This window comes from Lethenteron reissneri, chromosome 42, assembly GCF_015708825.2.
Source record: "Lethenteron reissneri isolate LAM-NWPU_2019-01 chromosome 42, ASM1570882v1, whole genome shotgun sequence".
Taxonomy (NCBI): domain Eukaryota; kingdom Metazoa; phylum Chordata; class Hyperoartia; order Petromyzontiformes; family Petromyzontidae; genus Lethenteron; species Lethenteron reissneri.
This window is the reverse complement of record NC_083820.1, coordinates 3572227-3595502: the sequence shown is the minus strand read 5'-3', so window position 1 is coordinate 3595502 and position 23276 is coordinate 3572227. Positions and strand designations below refer to the sequence as shown.

The window sequence follows — 23276 nt, the reverse complement described above, 5'->3', positions numbered from 1 at the left end:
TGCGGGCCCACTGATCTTGTACTTGTTCATTGTTTGTACTAAAACAGCCATACCATTGGCAATCCATTTTGAAGTATGGTGGCCTGTACAGGCATGCATTGAAACTATGTATTATTGGATGATTTGCTGCCATGCAGCACTAAGGTCTGTAGCTATCCGAACGGTTAAAATAATTATTTATTTCTCTCAATTTCGATATATTCTCGAATTAGTCTTGGCCGTTAGTAACTAATAATAGGGGTTTTCCCCTTTTATCTGGCAACAACACTGAAACCTTTTTACAAGGATTCATGTCTGCATTAACCACAATACTTGCAGTCAAAATGCAAATAAAAACACACTATGATAATATATGCTTTGTCCTTGAAATTGATTGGTCCACAACAAGGGACGGCTTTCTTTTGAGCCTCGACCCAATTGGTGCTCGACCAGAGGACGCCAAAAGGCGTACAGCTCAAAGACAATGCACTATCAAAGTAACGAGGGCACGGGGTGAGCATCTACATCATTAGACCCTATTATTATATTTTGCTACTGGCAAAGGAGGCCTAATGACGTTAGTAACTAGTTTTGCACAAAAATAATTGAGTGTCATTTTTATCACGTGTGCTCTGCGACTGCTGACAGTTGTATTTGGGAGTACTTCATATTTCTTTGGTGTTCTTTTAGCACTGGTGCTGATCATTCGTCCTGTTTACCCAACATAGCATTGGCCACAAGTGCAATTATTCCGGTACACTTGACTTAAAGCTTTCGTCACTTTACCTGAAGATGATTGCTTGTGTTGCGATATTGTTGTTATTTTGATTATTTTTTTCTATCTACGTGGCTTCACCGAAAGACCCAGAATATTAATCTGGTGCACACCTTCTGTTGAAAGTTTCGGTAATACATATTTTGTACCAGATATTGATTTCTCTATATTATGTACCGTGCCAAATCTGACAAGGATGTTTAGTTTTTTCAAACATCTGGCGAGTTTATCAGTTACTCCCGCAATTTACGGTATTTTAATAGTTTGAATTACTTGGGCACCTTGAATGATCGTGTTATTTAACTTGGTTTTGGTATTCAATGCCTTGTTGATTTGTGCATCATTGTAACCATTCAATTGCAGCGCTTCTTTAACACGTTTAATTTCACTTCTCAGACTATATCCAGAAATGGTAGAGTTCTGTCAGCTTCCACTTCCATGGTGAACTGGATGGATGGGTTTTGCGAGTTGAGATGATTTAGAAATTCATTAAGTGTATCTTTGCCATGTGGCCAGACCACCAATGTGTCATCCACATATTTAAACCAAGCAGATGGGTTTAGTGTGCTTGAAGCTATTGCTTTTTGTCTCAAAATCTTCCATGTACAAATTCTCTTATCACAGGAGACAAAGGAGATCTCATTGATGCTCCTTCCTGTTGTTTATAGAAGTCACCTTTCCACAAGAAGTAGGTGTTCTTTAGACAGTGTTCAGCTAGTCTTTTAATATATTTGGCGAAACCTTTGTTCGTTACTAGAGTGTAGAGTAATTTAATTGATTCGTTGACCAGAACCCTCGTGGAAAGAGAAGTCGACTTCTCTAACGTACTCGGATTGTAAATGTTGTGGCTTGGCTCTCCAACACACCGGTGTGCTGTACTAGCGACGAATTGGCACGTTCTGTTTACTTGACAAACCTTACTAATTGGCTGTGTCGGGTGGTTGCATGTTTAACGACACATTTATTTACGCATTCGAACCCAAAAAAACCTGTATTATGGATGATGTTAAATCAATCTCGTTCTTGTTGAGTGTTTATACACATTGGAGGAAACTGGAGTTTCTAGAGAAAATAAACACACATTCGAGGGAGAAATGCCAATAAATATGCTCCGATAAGCCAGACCAGCTTGCTGTACTGTCTTCTATCGATTCATTGTTAATCAGCAGGTGCATTTCTCCTCTGCATTATCCACCAACCCCTGCTTTTCCCAACATCCCAAAGCAGAACCCTTTGGAAAAGAGGTTACAAGGCTTTCCTTTGTTAAATAATTGATTTCTTAAAATCTTCCTGAGACTGTTTAGGGCCTTCATCGATGTAATCATCTGTAGGGCCCCCACAATAATTATCCTGGGGATCAATAAGTCTATTTCCAGCGGCTACACTTAGTGCTGATGCTTCCTTTAACCGCAGTGGGGTCTCAACTCGAGTTCAGTGTCTCCCTGCTCAAGAAATTCCACATGACCATGACAAAGTGTGTCAGTCTCTTTAGAGCAAAGCTACTGTTGATTTTCCACAAAGTGATTCTAATTATACTAAACCCCTGTTTTTATTTTGCCCGTCTCGTTTGTACGGATCGCTCTTTAAGCTTAAAAGTTGCACAAGATTATCGGTTCCGTGAATTTGTAAAATATAGATGCTCGTGAGATTCAATTTTAAGACGATTAATCAGTGCCGTCGTTACATGCCTGCCTGGCGCACAAAGACAAAGATCCCCTATGTAGCCTTAACAGATTGTTGGGGCAAGTGCTGTTAGCGAGTAGCACCTATGAACGCCGGCACGGCACACGAGGGGATGGGTGGCCAACACCGCTCACGGCCAGCTTTGTCTCCCCAGTGGCGATGTTTACACACCGCACCAGGTACTCATTTGAGGCTGAGCGGGAATCGAACTCTGATCGCCGGGTTCGTAGCGCATCGCACGAACCGCTAAGCTACCGCTCCTCTGGTGAGCACAGAGACAGTGACATGCACGTGACCTTGTGACCTGGTAGGTCACCGCTTCGTAGATGTCCATTGCTCTTGTCTCATTAGGTGTCTGTATGTGTGTTTCAAAATACACCACGTAACTCTTGAGCAGTCCCACTTACTCGCTCGTGTCCTCTGTCAACATGAAACAGCACGGTAATTAACGTTTGCATGCCACGAAACGTGTACGGTTACAGTGGACGACCAATGACATTCTGCGCGTGACAGAAACACTAAATATTGATGCTTTGAGTTGCTGCTGGGTTTTTCTCTCCCATGTGCTGATGTTTATTCAAAGCACCAGGTGCTCATTTTTTTAGGTTGAGTCGACCTAGGGGACGCAGAGGACTGATTCGGATAATTGTCACTGATGTTGGCTGTGAGTAGGAATCGAACACTGGTTGCCGGGTTCGGACACACACAGCCAAAGCCAAAAAAATCCCCCGTGTAGCCTGTAACAGATTGTTGGGGCAAGTGCTGTTAGCGAGCACCTATGAAGGCCAGAACGGCACACGAGGGGGTAGGTGGCCAACACCACTCACGGCCACCTTTGTCTCCCCAGTGGCGATGTTTACACACCGCACCAGGTACATTTGAGGCTGAGTCGACCTAGGGGAGGCCCAGAACCGGTTCAGAAAATCGTCACTGATTTTGTCCGTGAGCAGGAATCGAACTCAGGTCGTCGGATTCATAGTGCAGCGTGCTAACCACTACAACTACTGCTCCCCACAAACGAACACAAACACACACACACACACACCCGCACGGATAGGTACAGCCAATACAGAACGTTGATGTAGGTTGCTCGCGTGCGGTCTGCTTTTATGGGCCTCTGCATCACCTTGGTAGTGCGCCGTGCGAGGTCTTGCCGTGGTTTGGCGCAGTATCGCACACAGCACCCCGGGGTTCCTTTGAGGTCTGGGCCGGATTTGCCACCCGTGCAATGCCGGGGGTGGGGGGGGGGTGGCTCTCTGCGATCGACGCGGCTGCCGTTGTGACGACGTAACTAATTTTCGATTCTTGTGCGTCTGATCGCTCCGCGCGGGGGGGGGGGGGGGAAAGCCAGGCTGGGTCTTTCTTTGCTCTTGTTCGCTCTTCGCTCTGGTTGGTGGATACCGATTGATCGATCTTGTTTATTTTGGTTTTGATATTGGTTGATGATGATTACCAATTCAATGAGAATCGGTTGTTCATCGTTTAGTGTCAATGATATGCCAACGAGATGCTAGTGTCATGTTTAGGCCGGTGAAGCGAACAAAATAATGCAAGCGAGATGGAACACGCTACGAATGTATAGCAATGGATGTGAATCTCGAGTTGAATCGCTGGAGAAGCGAATCCGTTGCGCGCCCTCGCCGCTTCGTAGGGGGTCGAACGTCCGATGCCCCCCGCAGCCATAGCTTCGACGGAGAATTGGAAGAGCCGCTGCTGAGTGGGCAATACAAATTCTAACTTCATTGAACATTATCTGACGATGTAAATGATCGCCTTCCAGAGTGCAATGTCTACCATGGGATGATGAATCTCCACTTCATGTAAGAATTAAACAAACGGGGAATGTATTGGTCTCGTGACATGACCACCAGTAGTAATGTAACTTGATGTTAAGAGAAGAAAAAAAACCGGGTTAAAACGAAGGCCACCCCCTGGGTGGGACTTGTACTCTGGGCGAACGCTGCACGCCGGAATTGTAATCTCTGGTAATGAGCTGCGTGACCCAATGCTCGCTGTGCCGTCACAGTGAGCGCAATGATTATCGATGAAACAAGATCTCTGCTGCGTTCCCCTGCCGAGACTTTGATGCTTCCATTTATAGTCGGTGCTTGTTGTCCCTCGCCTTGCCGAGTGTCCACCGAGACTCCTCCCCTGCTTTGAGAGCAACACCCAGTTCGCCGTAACCACGGGGAGGGCGGGGAACGTTGATTAATCTGGTCTCAACTCAAGGTAAAGCGTCTCCCCCCCCCGCTCAAACGGGTGTTGATGGTGCCCATTTCCAGTAAACTATAAAATAAAACTATTTACACTATGAGATCTCTTTTACCAGTGGCAAAATATAATAGTAGGTTTTTACCCTTTTAACTGTCAGTTTTGTACCAGTTAAAAGGGTAAAAACCTAATATTATTAAAATAAAACTATTTTTGATTTTACCAGGTGAGGCTCACTGGGCTATATGGCTCTTTTTTTTAAGCGACCTGGCTATCGCAAATGATAGCTCAACGAAGTGGCTTATCATGATGTGGAAACATATAGCGGCCGAACACTCTGTAACAGCACCTTCATTCTAAATGTGGAGGGGAAAAACCGGAGGGCCTGGAGAAAAACCCGCACGACCACGGGGAGAGAGAACACACCAACTCCAAAATATACAGGTATCAGGGTCAGCATTGAACCCACGACCTCCTGTATACCAGGCGAGGTAGTTCACATCTCCCTACCGTGATCCACAGCAGGAATTCCACATTGTGGTGGTCGGCAGAAACGCCGACCCCGTATGAACGGGACAAGACGAAGAAGGGACCGGCCAGAGTTTCTCCACAGAACAACCGTTCCGGATTCGTCGCTGAGAGGCGACAATACTTTTGTTGTATTTTTCCACAAAACGTAATCGCCGTTGCGCTGCTGCCCCTGTCATGTGGACGGTGAGAGGGTGCGTCCATTTGGGGACCGCTCGCAGCTCCGCCACCGCCGCCAGAGTGCGACGCAGCGCGGAGCAATGCCACAAAACTCCTTCTGAGATCCCCTTCGAGGGCCCGCTGGACTTCCCCACACACCCTGGCTGCGAACAGGGACACGTTTGTCCCGTGGCAGTATAACATTTTTTTTTATCCATTCACAGAGCTCGAATTTTGGCACGTGAAGTGGACAAAAAAATGAACGAAATTGCTGCGATGGTTTTAACGCGCAGTCGTTTGTGTGCCGTCAGCTCGCTCCCCTTGCTTTTATCAATTCCAAGTGGAACATAGGGGGGAAGCGGTGCTTGCTTGCAGCTCCCTGGTTTACACACCGGGGAGCTGCCGGCATCCGATGCGGAATATCCGCTGTCTACACCGAGTGCTTTGAACCCCGAGCCACCCAATCTCATCCCCGAGTGTAGGTAGCCTTTTTTTTTATTATTATTGACCTTTCAGGATGACAATGACGGGACGGGGTCGATGCCGCACGTTCCTTGGCGGTTTGAGTGCTCTCTCTGCCCGAGTGCCACGCGGCCAGACACATCATGCATGTGCGTCATGTTTATTAATTGCTTCGGCTGAGAATTTCGGCATTTCAAATGATCGTTTCTGCTAATAGACATGCTTGTAAACCCCCCCCTCCCTCCCCTGTGTGATGAATGAAAGTGATGATGGTGCTGTCTGCGCTGTTCCTTTTTACAGATACAGCTTCATCATCGCCATGGGCTGCCTGTCCCTGTGCCAGATAAAGTTTTTCATCTTTGACTACGGCATCTACTCAACGGACTTCACGGGGTGAGGATCTCCTCGGGTGCCTCCTTCAAGCGTGACACGGGTCATTACTGGCAGCAGCAGCAGCAGTTAGTGAGCTCCTGTGAAGGCTCCTCGTGGAATTGCCGTCTGAAATGGGCATTGGGCAGTGCTCATATCCATATTCATACTGGAGGAAGCTCTGTTTTTTAACTGATGACTTACACTTTTTTTTTATACTACTCTAAAGCCATTCTTATTTTATGCGTCAAAATCAGGGGTCGGCAACCAAACTAACAAGAAGGGACATTTTCTTCGAATTCGGTGAAACAAAAATCTAAATATTTTGAGTGCCACAATAGCAACGTGAATGCAAGATGGGTACTGAATGAATAATGTCAAACCGCATTTTTTATCATCGCCATTTTAAGAACAGCGCACGCAATGATTTGTAATGCCGCGTTACAAATCACTGTTGGGCTTTTAGACGTTCACCCTTTGTCGAAAATAATTCGTTTTTTTTTACTACTTTGCAATTATCGTGTCGGGAGCCTTGAAGCAGTTCCTTAAAGAGCCACATGCGGCTCCACAGCCGCATGGTTACCGACCCCCTGCTCTAAATGGATGATGGCCGATAGTGAGTCAAGAGCTCGAACCACAGCTGCACCTGGGGGCTGGATGTGTACCTTTTTATATTCACAGTTAGGTTCAAGGCGGTCTCTGCACGTGTACCTCTGTTGTGTTTTTAAGCTATTTAATATCACATTCGTTCGGTTATCCACTCATTTTCGGGCATTCTTTCAGGAGGGCCCTTCACAGGGATGTTTGGCAAATAGTTTTATATATTTTTTTTACACAAGTAGTTTTGCACGTGGGAGGAAACGGCAACACCAGGAGAAAACCCCCCACACGTGCGAGGGGAATACCTCCCAAATGACGCTCGAACTGGCCCAGCAACAACACGCCGTTTAGTTGGCCGATTTCACAATCCAGCAGGATGTTCACTCGGCCAGCTCTCTGCGGGATTCGGCCAAACTGGCCTGTTGGGTGCTGGAGATTGTCAGCGCCTCCACCACCCTCACCGTGTTAACCTGCTGCCCGCGACTCTCTCTCTCTGCCCGCCCGCAGGCCCATGATGGTGATGGCGCAGAAGATCACCACCCTCGCCTACTCGGTGCACGATGGTGAGAGGCTGCTCCCGTGATGACCATGAGGGGAAGCCGGGCTGGGTCTCTCTTTTGTTGCTGTTGTTTGCTTTGGTTGGTGGATATTGATTGATTAATTGAGCTTGTTCGTTTTGGCTTCATGGTGGTTGAGGAAAATCACCGATTCAATGCTGCGATATTTAGTGGGCACACACTTTAAAAAAACAATTGTCTCAAAGAGACTGTATGGCAAAATGCTGTTAGCCAGCGCCAATGATGATTGGCACGGTACAGGAGGTGGTGGTGTGTCCAGTACCAAGACTGGCCACCTCTGTGTTCCCATCGATGATGTTCACACGCTGCACTATCAACTAATTTAAATACGCAGTGCAGGGCTTCGTAGTACATAGTGCAGTCGACCCTGGGGAGGTGCAATACAAGTTCCAATAGCGTTCGAGGCAGACGTTATCTATATCGTAGCACAGTGCACTCACGGCTGGACCAAAGACAAAGACCACCTGTGTAGCCTTAACAGACTGTAGGAGCAAGTGCTGTTAGCGAGCACCTATGAAGGCTGGCACGGCACACGAGGGAGTGGGTGATCAGCACCACGCCCAGCTACCTTTGTCTCCCTAGTGGCGATGTTTACACACTGCACCACATATTTATTTGAGGCTGAGTCGACCTAGGCGAGGCCCAGGATCGGTTCAGATAATCGTCACCAGTGTTTACCTGTGACCGGTTCTTAATGCAGCGCATTAAAGGCAGCACCACCACTCCTGGCCATACACAGGTATGCGAAACGCTTAGTGTGGCGCACGAGTAGAGATTCAGCTTAAAATGGCACAGCGGCCAAAGCACGTTGATGTCTGTTGTCTATCCAATGGGCGGGGGGGATATTGACGAGTCGACGGTTAGCTTGGCGCTGACCTTACCAAGGGGCTCGCCATGCGCCTGGGGCTGGTAAAGCGTCTCGGCTGAGACCACCCCATGCCGCTAGCCCCCCGTGCCGCTACCGCCCCGTGCCGCTACCCCCCCGTGCCGCTACCACTCTGTGCCACCACTTTGCATGAAGGTCTACTGCGGCGCCGTGTGCTTTCCCAGGGATCGGGCGGAAGGACGAAGACCTGAGTCCGGAGCAGCGGCGCTACGCTGTGAGGTGAGTGCCGTGAGCCTCCTGGCCTCACCTCGTCTCTGCCTCCCCCTCGTCTCTGCCGTCCGTCCTGCGAGCCGTCAGTGGAAGTCGCCCTCTGGCTGCGGCAGTGACCAAGACGCTCCGTCTCACAAACCACGGCTCGCCCCGCACCGATTGGTTATTCGCTTCATCAACCCTCAGACGGATGATGATTTGTTTGCGCCGAACCTCGAGGCTGGGATTTTTAACTTGCGACCTTCGGACTGCTCGCAACAGGACGCTCCGTTCTGTGGCCTGACGCTCGTAGTACTACGGGGAGCAATATTGCGGAAAAGGACAAAAAAAGAAAGTGATGACAGCCGTTTGTCGTTCAGTTGCGTCTTGCCCCCCTCCCCCCTCTCCCCCGCTGCTTACGGGCACAGAGTGCGGCCAACCCTGCTGCAGTACTACAGCTACAACTTCAACTTCCTGAGCATCCTGACGGGCCCGTGCTGCGCCTACAAGGACTACCTGGCCTTCATGGAGGGGCGGCATTTAGCGCCGCAGCAGTCCGGCGTGGGAACGGCGGCCACGGGGCCGGAGGAGGCCACCTTGGCCGCGTGCGGTGGCGACAACGGCAAGCGTCCCCGCTGCGAGCCCTCCCCAGTGGTAACGGTCGCGTCGTGCGGGGTACGCGGGGTACGTTGGGGTGCACGATGTGCGTGGGGCGGCCGCGTCCTCATCTTCCCATTTGGTCATCGTCAGGCGCAGCAGCGGAAGCAGGACAAGGCTGTTGTGCTTTTCATTACCTCCAGCTTCAATATGACTGCTGTCGTCATAATCGTCATCGCATTCCAAAGTAGTACAACTGCAGTAAAGGCAGGAAAAGTAGTGGAATTGTCACACGCATCGTATATATCGTTATCATTTTCATCGTGAGAAGGCTATGTTCTTCGTCATTTTCAATGACGACATCCTTAATATCATTGTCATCATCGGACACCGCGGTAGCGAGATGTTAACTATCTTTCCTCGTATACAAGAGATCGTGGGTTCCATCCAGACCCTGGCGCCTGTATATTTGGAGTTTGTATGTTTCTGTCCCTGTGCGTTTAGAGTATTCGGCTGCTATAAATGTCCACGTAATCAGCCACTTGGTTGAGCTATCAATGTGTGGCCTGGTCGCTTCTGAAAAAGAGCTATAGAGCTCAGTTGACCCCTTACCTGATGAAATTAAAAAAAATGAGCAGCAGTAGAAGCAACATCCTCAGCCTCGTTAGTGGCAATCACATCATCATCACCGCCGCCTTCATTCGTTATTTGAATTTACTGTAGTGTCAAACACTGCAATGGGAGTGTAGTCATCATCATCATCATCCTCACGATCACCGTTATCAACAGAGCTTCCTGCATTCGTCACCACCTCCAGCCAGAGACATTTACCGGTGGTGGCAGCATCGGAATAATCATCATCAGCGGCGGCATCGTTAAGCGGCATTAATGGTTATTAATTTTATTCAGGGTCTGTTTATTCATACTTGGTAATCTTCGGCGGCACCAACAGTGATAATAGCTTATGAAATCCTGATTGTTTTCTTGTTGCTGTGTTTTCACGAAATTGGCTCCGATGTGTTCTCGCAGCAGCAAGTGGTAAAGTAAATTAAACGAGGCATTGCATTAGGGCTTGCAGCTTCCGATGGGGAGGCACTTGTGTTGTTGTTTCATTAATTTATCTAGGACACATGGCCTTTGGGAAAATAAGTAATTTAAATGTTAAAAAAAAAACACGTGCATACTCTGAATTCGATGGTGTGTAGAGGAAAAAAAACCTTTGGTGTACACGGAACAATGCGAAATTGAAAATGTCACTTCTTTTTTTCGAATATTAATTACATTTTTTGTTCATTATCGTTGAGGGTAATTTTTTCTTTTCTTTTTAAAAAGCCATGGAACACATGACCGGGCGGTGTAGGACAAAGCCCAGCTGGGCCTCAGGATCACTCGCACAGATTCGTTCTTATGAACGATTATATTTTAGAGAGGATCACCCCGATCTGATCGGGTGCCAATATACGGTATATTATTTGTAGATGTGAGCATCCTTCATCTGGTCGGACTAACGCTGTTTGTCAGAGCCCTTGACTCGCAATGAGAAGGTCGCCAGTTCAAATTTCCCCGTCATAGGAATTTGGAATATTCACTACTTGCTGGCTCGGAGCTCGCCAACAGAGGCGAGCCCATTGCCCCCATGCTCGTTTGAGCACAGAAAGAGAGAGAGAGGCAGTAATCACTTGAGCTTGTCTGTCCTGTGTCCCACGTGGAAATTAAATGATTGATGGCTCTGGTCTTTAAAAAGAAAATGACCCGTGTCTTTATCCAACGCAGAATGTCAGACAAGCCAGCCTGCGGGCAGAGATAACTGGTTTACTCCGGCAACAGTTGCCGGGGTGTGGCAGCACATCCCAGGATAGAGCGCAAGGCAGCCGTGCAAGCCGCTCGAGATATTTCTCTCCGCTAGATGTAACGTTATCAGTGGCCAGAGCCTTTTTTCTGACTCGCCGAGTCTCAGGGTCACTGAAGCATTCCCATCGACTCGCTGGCTTGCTTATGGAATAACGCTTGTTAGAGCGCTGATCCTGGTTTCAACCGCCCGTGATTAAACTCAATTATAGCAAGTCGATAGTCTATGTACACTCACCAATGATGGCTACATACGTATAAACAGTCAGCTTGTGTTTCACCTTATTTGTTTTTGCACATCAGCGTGATATCACGTTTCCAATTATGGGTGTCCTCCCCCTCCCCTCCTATTGTTATACTGTATTTTAAATGGCCATTTTCAAATGGCTATTTATCTGAAGTTTGGTGTCACGTTTGTAAAGTTCGGCTTTGTAGCTCAGGAACTCATCAAGCCACGCCATGGTCAAAAATTGTCATGGCTTATGTCATGCGTGTGAGCGCACCCTGACATCTTTTCCATCCTTTGCACATTTGCACAGTCGCTCCCTCACCTGGCAGGTTTGCTTCTTTAGTTCCCCGCCTCTCTGGCTATGGGCCTCTCCCTTGGTGGCATTTAGAAACATGCCTTTAAGAGTATTTGGCTGCTGTAAATTTCCACACGATAAGCCAATTGAGCTATCATTTGTGGCTTGGTCGTTTCTTAAAATTAAGCTCATAGCTTCGTAGGTTTTGCCTGTGAAGATAAAAACAGTTTAGTTTTATTTGCATATTTTTTTGAAAGTGAATTGTTTTCCTTTCCTATCTATACGTTGCACTCCTTTCGTGTTTTTGTGTTTTGTTTGTTGTTGTAACGTTATGACCGTCCCCTACTGGACATCTGTGAAAAAGAGCTTTATAGCTCATCGACTTTGTCCAGTATAAATAAACATTCTCATTCTGATTGCATGTCACGATCAGGTGCCCCCCTCAATCCTGCGCAGGTGTCCTAAGCAGTGTATCCTCCTTTTCGTGGTGAATCAATAGTGACTTCGCTCTTCCATTCAACTACAAACTTGCAATTTGCTTTTTTTTAACCCTATCCTGCTGTGAAATTCCTCGCATCACTTTGTGCGCGTCCGTACTCTAAGGCCTCCGAAGCTTTGTTCGAGCTGTACTCCCCAACCCGCACCGAAGCGCAGGCATTACTCCTGCCCCCTCCCCCAACCGCTAAAGCTGATATGTGCATTCTTTCAAAGTGATTCCACGCGGTCAGTTGTAAAACTTTCTCTGCACATGCGGAGCCTTGTTCGCGAGCGATGGGGAATGCCGAAGATGCAACTGTCACTGCGTTTATTTTTGTTGGCGAGCGACCGTTTTGCGCCTGTGGGCAACAAATACCAGTTTCCTGCTGCGGTGTTAGATGTTGGGAGACCTTGACACGTCCATAACCGTCGCTTTCGCGATATCCTGCGGCTTGCTTGATGCAGTGGGGTTCTAACTGCACGGTGAAAGGTGTTGTTGAATAAATCAATCAAACCTGGTATAACCTGAATTATTTATTGTTTTATAACCCAGCCAGAGCCTCGTCGGTTTGACAAGCGCTTTTGTGGAGCGGAAGCCTGGGTTAATATTCTGCTGCTACTGCAGCTGCTGCTCGCCCCGTAGCTTCCCACCGTTGGGCAAAGGGCTCCCGAGTTTCATTCCATTCCTAGATTCATTCCATTCCTTCCACCCCTTTCATTCTTGTCCGGGAGCAGCGGCCTCCGAATTATTTTGTTTCACCTCTCGGTCTCCACTCCGAAGTTAATTCTGCGTCTGATCCCCCATCGTTCGTTGACATGGCGTGGCCCCTTGAGCATCTACACTCCATGATCTCTTTTGCGTTGTCAACTTAAAAGAGGGGCAACCTGCAAGTGCAGTCTTCTCTTGTATGGCCGATGAAGATGCAGAGCAATAACTACAATTCCACATTGAGGTAGTCAAGCCAGATAACCACGTCAGGAGCAGCGGAATAGTATCACTGCGATGTCTCCTTCGTATTTGTGTATCGGGCATTGCGTCGTTAAACATTGTATGGTCTGTTCTGGATGATCACAGTTGCACATTGGAGAGTTTTAAATTTAGCATTTGTGGATCAGGTATCCGCATCTGCCATGGTTTGTGCGCATGCGGTTTAGAGTGGACCATGAGCTTGCTGGAAGATCCAAACCAGAGATCTTCTTCGTGGACGTTGGCTCGTTTTTGACCATCAATCGGATGGATTTTAAATGTTTTTTTCAACAACATGTGAATCGGGCCGCTCGAAGGGACACTTTTCAAGTTCAATGGTCAATTTGAGGACAAGCCTCACTGAGTTTCAAGATGCTTTGTTCAGTTTTCACAGTCGGGGGGGCATGGGGCGGTGGCAATGGTTGCTCTGTACATTTTGCTATGAAGTAATTTCCCGGGTAACTATTCAAAATCGGCCGTTGCGGACCGTGACGCCGGCGACGAATGACGTCACGGGATCTTTTGCGTCCACTGTGAAGCAGACGGCGCGCGGTGCTGTTACCGTTCATACCCGCACACCGCAGTGTTGCCCAGAGCGGCCTCTGAATTCTATGAAGCTCTTTCACAGTGTCCAGTAGGAGCGGGTCAGAAAGTTACGACAACATGTGGCGAACGCAGCGACCCGAGTTCGATTCCCGCTCACGACCACCAACACCACAGACGATTATCTGAACCGGTCCTGGGCCTCTCCTAAGTTGACTCAGCCTCAAATGAGTACCTCGTGTGGTGTGTAAACACCGGCACTGGGGAGTCCATGGTGGTCAATGATGACCGTGCGTGGTACCAGCCGCCCGTCCCCTCGTGCGTCGTACCGGCCTTCATAGGTGCCACTCGCTAACGGCACTTGCTCCAACAGTCTGTTAATAGCTCTACGGGGATGATCTTTGTCTTTGTCTCTCGACTCCCCCCCCCCCCCCCCCCCCCCCTAGAGCGCGGTGATGTACAAGCTGGCCGTCGCTCTCGTCTCGCTGGGGCTGCACCTCACGGTGGCCCGGGGCTTCCCCGTCAACTACAACGTGGACGAGCGCTTCGTGCAGACCGAGCCGCTGCATTTCCGCCTCTGCTACCTCTTCGTGTCCATCCAGGCGGCGCGGCCCAAGTACTACTTCGCTTGGTCCATCGGTGGGTCCCGTCCGCCTTGGCGCAGGCCGGATACCGCCCGAGCGCGCCGTGGTTTGCGTGGATTTTAGTTTTTCTTCCGGGTCCTCCTCTTGTTAGTTGTTTTTTTCGTGTTTTTTTTCTTCCCCCTCCACGTTTAGAATCTACGTGCGTCAAAAGCATTTGGTTGCTGCTTATAAATGCCGACAGAGGTGATAGGCCACTTCGTTGAGCCTTCGTTTGTGACGGGCAGGTCGCTTCTGAAAAAGAGCTGTGTGGCTCAGCGGGCCTTACCTGCTGAAATAAAAAAAATAGTTTAGTTTTATCGTGGCGCGGCACATTCTGTCCTTCTTGCCTTCGTTTGTTCATCTAATGTTTGTAAACCTGATCTTGGGCTTTTAGGAATTCAGCGTAAAATTATATCGGATTGTTTCGGTTCGGCGTATCTCTAGTGGTGGCGCCTTATGGCGCTAATCCCGACTTGCAAGTCGCCAGCTTAGCAGCATTTTGTAAAATATGAAGTGACAGATGACACCCTGGTCCCACCGCTCACCCCGTGCAGCACAGCTGGGCCCTGCCGAAGTTCATGGTTGGAATCCCAGTGGCCGCCCTGGTTAATACTGCGGGCGTATTACCAATAAACATATGGGCCGCCTGCCTCACAGCGGACGTTAGAGAGATCGCGCGACGTTGAAAGAGCGGGCCGTGTGTGTGTGTGCGGGCATCGCGGTCCAAATTGATCGTATTGAGAAAAATTGCAGGCAAACATCTTAATTGAGTAAAACCACGAAGCAATATCGCCTCCTACTGGCAGACTATATCCGTCTGTGAAACATCGTGCCTTTGTGAGAGCCCTAATTACAAACCGACTACATTATGGTAATTATAGACATAACAAACTAGGTTTGGCTCTTGGGGCATTTCATAACTCCGGTCCACACGACGCCCGCGACCCTTGATAATTCTTCGTGGTGACCAAAAGAATAAACCCTCCGTTCACGCAACTCAAAGCGCTGCACCACACACACGCACCTGGTAGTAGGAAGTCACGGAGAGCTGCAACGTGGCCGCTCACACAGACTGGGGCTTGAGATTGTACTATTTTGTATCTGCGGAACATAGCCGTGAACTTGCGGTGAATATTTTGTGTGTATGCGTGCGCGCGTGCATACTTGTCAATGCACGCAGATACGGTCCTATCAGTGGGCCTCTCTGGCAAGCAAGGCTGTGCTGGCTGGGTCATGTAGCACCGCAGCGCTCCCCCGCAACCTTTGTTTGATCGGATAAAGAGAGATAAGTGGGGAACAGCGTGGGCTACGGGAAGAAATGGGCTCATGTGGTGCAGGGTGACCTGGAGCCGAGTGGAATTGCCAACGGGCTGGCACCGGGGGCACCAGCGATGGCCCCTTGCGTAACCGGCGGCAGCAGCCCCCCCCCCCGACAACAATGGGCGACGCGGTGGCCAAGAGACGCTGTCAGACAATGAGCAGACAGGGCATCGGTAGCCTAAAGTGAGCGTTTCTAAGTACGGTGGAAAATAAGTATTGTCTACATACATCAGTACGGTTCAGTACGGTTGGCTGCGTGCGGCGCGAAAGAGGTTCAACCTTCATACGTACAGCATCCCCCAGTTACCCGCGTCTGCCATCCCAAAAACACGTGCACCTCATCTAGCCAGCATGGCGACAGCACCGCTACTTACTGGTGGATGCGAGCTGATGGTGATCATCATGTGTGTGTGTCTAGGTGAACTAGGGTACCCCCCCACCCCCGTCGTCGTTTTCCCACGGTTGTCCTCTTCTTGAGGCAGCTGTTGCCCTGGGAAATGTTGCACGGCACTGACATGGATCTTCGGGTCCCTGTTCCTGTCAGGTGCACAGTGATGCACTGCTAGAGACGATGTACGTTGAACTTCTTTTGCACCGTACATAGTTATCTGTGCTCATCGTTTTCCTTCCCTCTTCTGGTATTGCGAGATATTCTTCTTCCCGTGATATGGCCCGGGTTTTCTTCTTGTACCTATCAGAATCCATCGATCAGAATCGTTATTTATACCGGAGAAATCCGATGGGCTGTCAAGCTCTTTTTTTCACACACGTCCAGTCGGGGAGGTCCAGAACGTTAAGACAACAAACAATACAAAAACGCGATAGGAGTGCCAAGTATAGGAAGGGTAAGCAAATCGCAAAAAAAAAATACAAATAAAACTAAACAATTTTTTTTTACGTAAGAGGGGCCAACCCTCTCGTGAACACGCCCGCGTGTGTTTGTACGTGCACCGTGTGTTTGTACGCGCACCGTGTGTTTGTACGCGCACCGTGTGTTTGCACGCGCGCCGTGTGCTTACGCACGCCGTGTGTTTGTACGTGCACCGTGTGTTTGTACGTGCACCGTGTGTTTGCACGCGCACCGTGTGTTTGCACGCGCGCCATGTGCTTACGCACGCCGTGTGTTTGTACGTGCGCGCCGCGCGCTCACGCGTTTTGTGGGCCTCTTTTTCGCAGCGGACGCGATCAACAACGCGGCGGGGTTCGGGTTCAATGGCTACCACAAGAACGGCGAGGCTCGCTGGGACCTCATCTCCAACCTCAACATCTGGAACATTGAGGTTCGGGCAGCTTACTGACGCACCGCTCACCGCTCGCCGCCCACCAAGTACCGCGCCGATGGGTCACGGGGACGGCGACGGATGAGTCCGCGCAGCGCAGTTAGCAAAGTGCTACAGAAGAGACATTTCCCGAAACGTCGCCCGTTATTATGTGAAACGTCGCCTATTATTATTTGTACCTCCCAATTATCACGGTTGGCTACGTGTGGTGCGGAAGATGTTCAACGTACATGCATGCATTTTCTTTTTCTTTCTAAGGACGCACGCAGTGTTACTGACGAATGTGTTGCGCTTTATTGTTACTCGTGCTTGCCCGCACCGCTGCCAACGCAGCAGCAGCAGCATCACCAAATGCTTCGCAATTGGGACGTTGAGTTGTCAGTTCGGTCGGGTTTCCGTTCAGCCCTCGGCTCCTTCTGAGTTGATCAAATGAGTACTCCATCGTGGGAAGTCGGCAGAGATGAGTTCTTTATATAGACTGGCCCCTGTCGTAGGAATGTGGAATTTTCACCACTGGTTCAGGAGCTATAAATAGAGATGAGCACCACCTCACACTATTTTGACCTTTTGAAGACCACCTCTATCACAGTGCACGTAATTAATGTCACAGGACGATGATTGCAGGCCTTCTGCCATGCTCTGTGTATTGCCAGCTGCCTTCACTTGGAGCCAAACAGCTGACACAGTGATTTTCTCAATCATAAATAGAATGTACCAGTGCATCTGATTACACACTGATAACGGACTAACAGTGTGGGATTCTCATGCCCTGCCTTTGGTAATCTTATTACAATGACGACTACAACGGCTTCAGTAGCAGAAATGTCAATGAACGTACGAAAGTTGAACTTCTTTCGCACTGTACGTATCCAACCGTACTAATCGGAGGTGCAGGTGAAGGACAAACTAAACACAAAAAGCAGTTCTAAAGAAATTAGTTTTTAATCTCGATTTAAAAGTGCATCGCTCAGGTGGCCCCCTAATATAAGAAAAGCGTTCCAGACGGCCGTAGAAGTGCATCTGAAAGCGTGCCGTGCGGTGACCATCTTTGTTCGATGGTTATCTAAAAGCCGCTTCTGCGAGGGTGACCGGAGTTTGTGTGATGGTTTATGCTCCCTGACGAGATCGGCGAGGTATTGCGGTTCGTTTGTGGCATTGTGGTTCATCTAAATGCTACAGCATCTCAAGATGCTTTACACAAATTAATAAACTCACTTCGGGGTAGACGGAGGGTAGGGGGTTTGGAGGGAGATCACGGCGAGGAAGCACAGGAGAGAGGAGAGAGCGAGGAGAGTGAGGACAGCGAGGAGAGAGAGGAGAGAGAGAGTGACAACCGTGGCACAACCTCGGGGAAAAAACCCCACTGGGGCCCAGCACCAACGACAACAGCGACAATCACAACAACAACAACGACGGCGAGCCTCAGGGTCAGCCGAGGCGATCGGGGCAGCACCAACGAGCTCCAGCGCATCCTCGTGAGGCCCGGAGTCTATTCACAAACGAGTCTCGGGGCATCTGCGGGGTGCCACGGGGGCCCGTTGCAAACGAGTCTCTGGCTAATTACGCGTAACGCACTGTTGTGTGTGATTGCGTGCGTGCGAGCGAGCGTAAACCATTGCTGATGGTGACTTTTGTGCCGCGGCGATTGTGTTACATTTCTGCTTGTGTTGCCCTGCTTTGTGTCCCTGACGTCTTGTGGTTTCAGACTGCCACCAGCTTCAAGATGTTCCTGGACAACTGGAACATGATGACGGTTCGGTGGCTCAAATAGTAAGGAGACCGCCCGCCCGTGCGCTGTTCACATTGACGCTATGTACGGTGCGAAAGATGTTCGACATGCATACCTCCATGTATATTGAACTTCTTTCGCACGTATGTAACCGACCATGCTAATAGGAGATCCGGGGGAAGGCCAAAAAGTGGTTCTTAACAAATGAGTTTTTAAATCTCTGGCTTCGTGTTTTAATTTCCCTTCGTTATGTTAACACAGTGATAGTTCTATGGAGAGACTGGTCCCCCTCCCCCCACCATAGCATTGTGGAATGTCCACGACCAGTACAGGGGGGCTGAGCAGTTGGTGTTGTGGTTAGTGCTGATGGGGAGGGTGCAAGTTCAAATCTTTGCCTATGGCAAATATCTGAACTGGTGCTGGGCTTTCTCTAGGTCGACTCAGCCTTAAAATGAGTACCTGGTGTGGTGTGTAAACATCACCACTGGGGAGGCTAAGGCGGCAGGGCGTGGTGCTGGTCACCCAACTCCCTCGCGTGCCGTGCCGGCCTTCATAGGTGCCACTCGCTGACAGTGTTTGGCCAAACAGCCTACTGAGGCTCTACGTGGGGATCTCTGTGCTTGGTTTGTGTGTTTTGCGTGCCAGCGTGTGCTTGGCTTGTGTGTTTTGTGTGCCAGCGTGTGCTTGGTTTGTGTGTTTTGTGTGCCAGCGTGTGCTTGGCTTGTGTGTTTTGTGTGCCAGCGTGTGCTTGGCTTGTGTGTTTTGCGTGCCAGCGTGTGCTTGGTTTGTGTGTTTTGTGTGCCAGCGTGTGCTTGGCTTGTGTGTTTTGTGTGCCAGCGTGTGCTTGGTTTGTGTGTTTTGTGTGCCAGCGTGTGCTTGGTTTGTGTGTTCCGCGTGCCAGCGTGTGCTTGGTTTGTGTGTTCCGCGTGCCAGCGTGTGCTTGGTTTGCGTGTTCTGCGTGCCAGCGTGTGCTTGGCTTGTGTGTTCCGTGTGCCAGCGTGTGCTTGGTTTGTGTGTTTTGTGTGCCAGCGTGTGCTTGGTTTGTGTGTTCCGCGTGCCAGCGTGTGCTTGGTTTGTGTGTTTTGTGTGCCAGCGTGTGCTTGGTTTGTGTGTTCCGCGTGCCAGCGTGTGCTTGGTTTGTGTGTTCTGCGTGCCAGCGTGTGCTTGGTTTGTGTGTTCTGCGTGCCAGCGTGTGCTTGGTTTGCGTGTTCTGCGTGCCAGCGTGTGCTTGGCTTGTGTGTTCCGCGTGCCAGCGTGTGCTTGGTTTGTGTGTTCTGCGTGCCAGCGTGTGCTACGACCGCGTCAAGACGTACCCGACGGTGGCCACGTTCGTGCTATCGGCGGCGTGGCACGGTGTCTACCCGGGATACTACTTCACCTTCCTCACCGGCATCATCATGAGCCTGTCTGCACGCGCTGTGAGCTCCCGGCTCGCACACACACACAGCAGACACACCCCAGAGGCAAATATCCCCCGTGTAGCCTTAGCAGACGTTTGGGGCAAGTGCTGCTTGTGAGTTGCACCTATGAAGGCTGGCACAGCACACGAGGGGGTGGGTGGGTAGCACAACGCCCGGCCTTTGTCTTCGTAGTGGTGGTGTTTACTCACCGCACCAGCTATTCATTTGAGGCTGAGTCAACCTAGGGATGTCAACCGTGAGCAGGAATTGAACCTGGGTAACCAGGTTCGTAACCAGGTTCGTAGCGCAGTGCGCTAATGCCACCATTCCCCACACGGACCCATCCCACGTGCGCACGCACGCACACATGTGTATGTCACAGCTGCAGAATTTGGCAAGAGGACGGAAGTCGGTTTGCGGTGTCCGTAGCGAGGTTTGTTGGATCTTGAACGTCTTGGCGCATTTGTTATGAGACGGAGCAACCGGGATTCGCAGGCACGGACTCGTCTCGTAGTTTACCTCCGCGATTCGCCGTTTCTCGTCCAACGCCGGGCTCTGTGGCGAGCGTGCGAGCGTGCGCGCGCATGCCGCTTGGCTTCACTCCGGGACTCCGCGGCTATCGGTGTTCCAGTGAAACGCTCCGGGATTCTAACTCCACCGCTATCAGAGTGCCAGTGTAACGCTTCGTGATTCGAGCTACACGGTTATCGGAGTGCCGGTAAAACGCTCCAGGACTCTAGCTCCACAGTTATCGAGGAGACGGTGAAACGCTCCGGGATTCTAGGTACATGCCTTTCGGGGGGATGGTGAAACGCGCTCCGGGTCTCTAGCTCCACGGCTATCGGCGTGGTGGTGAAACGGACCACGTGTCCTGCTGCAGCCGCGCTTTGCCAGCCAAGCCACATGAACAACCGGAACGTCTGCCAGGAGACGGGACGTAAACAAGCAAAACACTATTTGGGTAGATCAAGGGGTCGATCGAACCGTCTGTGGCCCGAACATCAAAAGGCCCTCTCTCGCTCTCTGTCGTCCGTACGGCTATAAATTGAGTAACATCTATAAACGGACTATCGCCGCCATCTCGTGTCCCATCCTGTTAACAATGATGCCATCGCTGGGATATGGAACGCGTCGTTTTGGCGACATCCCGGTATGCGCACCACGGACTAGCACCCGATGAAACTGTGGTGATTCTCTGCACCGGTCCAAGGCGAGGAAAGAATGCTTCTTCGCTTCCCTTCTTGAACCGCTCGTTCAAAACGCTCTCCGCTTCATTGTCACCAGCAAGTCGCTTTCTCCACGAGGGGATTCCTTTAACTGGTTATTGACATTTCTAACACGTTCAGAAGTGGAACACACAGTATTTCACGCGCAACAACGAGAACAACCGCCTTTTGCCGAGAAGTGGCGGTGACGTCACCACGGCGCTTGAACCAGGCCAGGTGTGCTCCGAAGCCATGTGAAGTGTCGAATGCTCGCTGACAGGTCACGGGACAGACCCAGGTGCTATGGGTTTACTGACTGAGGTGACTGGCAGATGCACCACCTGTGCCCCCTAATGTGCCAACTCGCCGTATTTTAGCTGCCCGTCGCTCCGTTCGTTGTTGTGAGCGTCGCTCCTTTGCCCTCTGTTGCTGGAGGGCGACTGCCTCCAACTGCCCAGTAGTTGCAGCAGCAGCAGCGTCCTTCACGAGCCTCCTCCACAAGAGGCCGATCTTGAACACCGCTGGTGCCAGTCTTTCGACAAGTCCACTCCAAACCGCCGCTGCGCAGCTATAAAGTTCTAATCCTCGGGCCCATCGCACGCACAGAATTCCGCGACGGAGTCATACGTTGGCAGTGCCCACGGGGGTTGCTGCTCGATCAGATGGTCAACGCGAAACCCGACGCCTCATTTCCATGGCGCATGAGATACGTCCACTGAATTAGACAGCGCTCAGTCCCCCCACCCCCCCCCGTGATTTGATGCTCTCGGTTGTCGCCAGACTGACTGAAAAAAAAACCTCCATTACAGTTGCTTGCTTCGCGAGCACCACATTTGTGGGAAGTCGTCAGTGGTTGTCATATATGAAAATAAGAGCCTACAAACATGTACATACTTACGTGTGTGAAATTTATGGATTTACAAGTGTGTGTTGAACTTATTTCACACCGCACGTATCCAGACCGGGTGGGTGTATTAGCAGGTGGCAGCCCATTTGGACCAAGTCGTTTTTGGCATCTGACTTGTCCTGCAATTTCCTGCCATTTTCCCCGGTCTGCCTTGACCAAATGGACAGTCGCTTCTTTATAAAAAAAATTTCGTTTCCGTGTGGCGTAGGGCCCGCTCATTGACACGACCACCCCGCCTCGCCGCTCGTCTTAGCAAGGAGACGCTGGCTTCCTGAATCGCCATTGTCCTTCACTTGTTGTCGTCATTGTAACCTTGTTTACGTTAGCCCGGCTCTCCACGGTGGCTTTAGCTCGCGCGTGTGCTTGCGTGCGTGCTTGCGTGGTTTCTCGCACCGCGCGTCTCGGCAGATGCGCAACAACTTCCGGCACTACTTCCTGGGCTCCAAGACGGTGAAGGTGGCGTACGACGTGGTGACGTGGGCCGCCACGCAGCTCTCCATCTGCTACACGGTGGCGCCCTTCGTCATGTACGGCATGAAGCCAGCGCTCGACTTTTACCGGTGAGCATGAGCCAGCGCCGGCATCTTAGAATTGGGTCGCATGGGCGGGCGGACGGATCAAAGAGAGCGAGGACTGAGTGAGTGAATTGATGAATGCATGGTTGAGTGGACCGTTGACTCTGGGTGAATGAGTGAGTGAATAGGCAACGGAGGCAATGGGTGAGATATAACTGATGAATGACAAAGTGAGTGAACTGGTGACTGAGTGGTTAAGTAATTTAGAGAGTGAATTTGTGAGCGAATCAGTGGGCAGGCTTGTAAGCGAGTGAATGAATTGGCCAATTGACCGGTTACTGAGTGAGTAAGTGGGTGGATGACTGGGTGAACCGACCAGTGACCGAGTGGATAAAGTGAATGGCTGGGTTGGCGATTGCGTGAGTGAGATGGCAACAGAGTGTGTGGATGAATGAATAACTGGGTAAATGAATGGACCAATGAATGAGCAGCTGGGTTCGTGATTGAGTTGCAGAATGGATAGGTGATGGAGTGACAGAGTAACTGAGTGCACGAGTAAGTGAATGGGTGAATGACCGTGATTGAATCGGTGTTCATTGACAGTGGGGGTAAGGCACTGCAACAGTCGGTGAGAGCGTGAATGAGTGAGCAATGGTCAGAACGAGCGACGGAACATCAGACCACGGCGCTGACTTCTCCACGACTGAACGAACGGGTGGGTGACGGAGTGACAGAACAAACGGAAAGATGAGCGAGTAAAACTGGTGATCAACTGAGTGAATTTAAAAGTGACAGTTTGTAAACAATTGAATATGTGAACGAGCAATTGGGACAGCACGGGAACTGGCTGAAGTTGTGAGCGAGTGAAGGAACAAACAGCTGAGTGGACTGGCGGGTGGCTCGGTGAAGAGTGAGATGTCAC

General features: G+C 50.2%; 1 protein-coding gene across 1 annotated transcript in view; it reads left to right on the top strand.

Annotated features, from left to right (window-relative positions):
• LOC133353043 (lysophospholipid acyltransferase 1-like) overlaps window positions 1–23276 on the top strand; it is a 101394-nt gene that overhangs the window by 58531 nt on the left and 19587 nt on the right. The window contains exons 4-12 of the mRNA XM_061569133.1: window positions 6098–6190; window positions 7274–7329; window positions 8395–8449; window positions 8848–9073; window positions 13822–14014; window positions 16495–16598; window positions 18304–18368; window positions 19613–19745; window positions 22248–22399. Coding sequence (XP_061425117.1) covers window positions 6098–6190; window positions 7274–7329; window positions 8395–8449; window positions 8848–9073; window positions 13822–14014; window positions 16495–16598; window positions 18304–18368; window positions 19613–19745; window positions 22248–22399 — 1077 coding nt within the window. The remainder of the gene's footprint in view (window positions 1–6097; window positions 6191–7273; window positions 7330–8394; window positions 8450–8847; window positions 9074–13821; window positions 14015–16494; window positions 16599–18303; window positions 18369–19612; window positions 19746–22247; window positions 22400–23276) is intronic.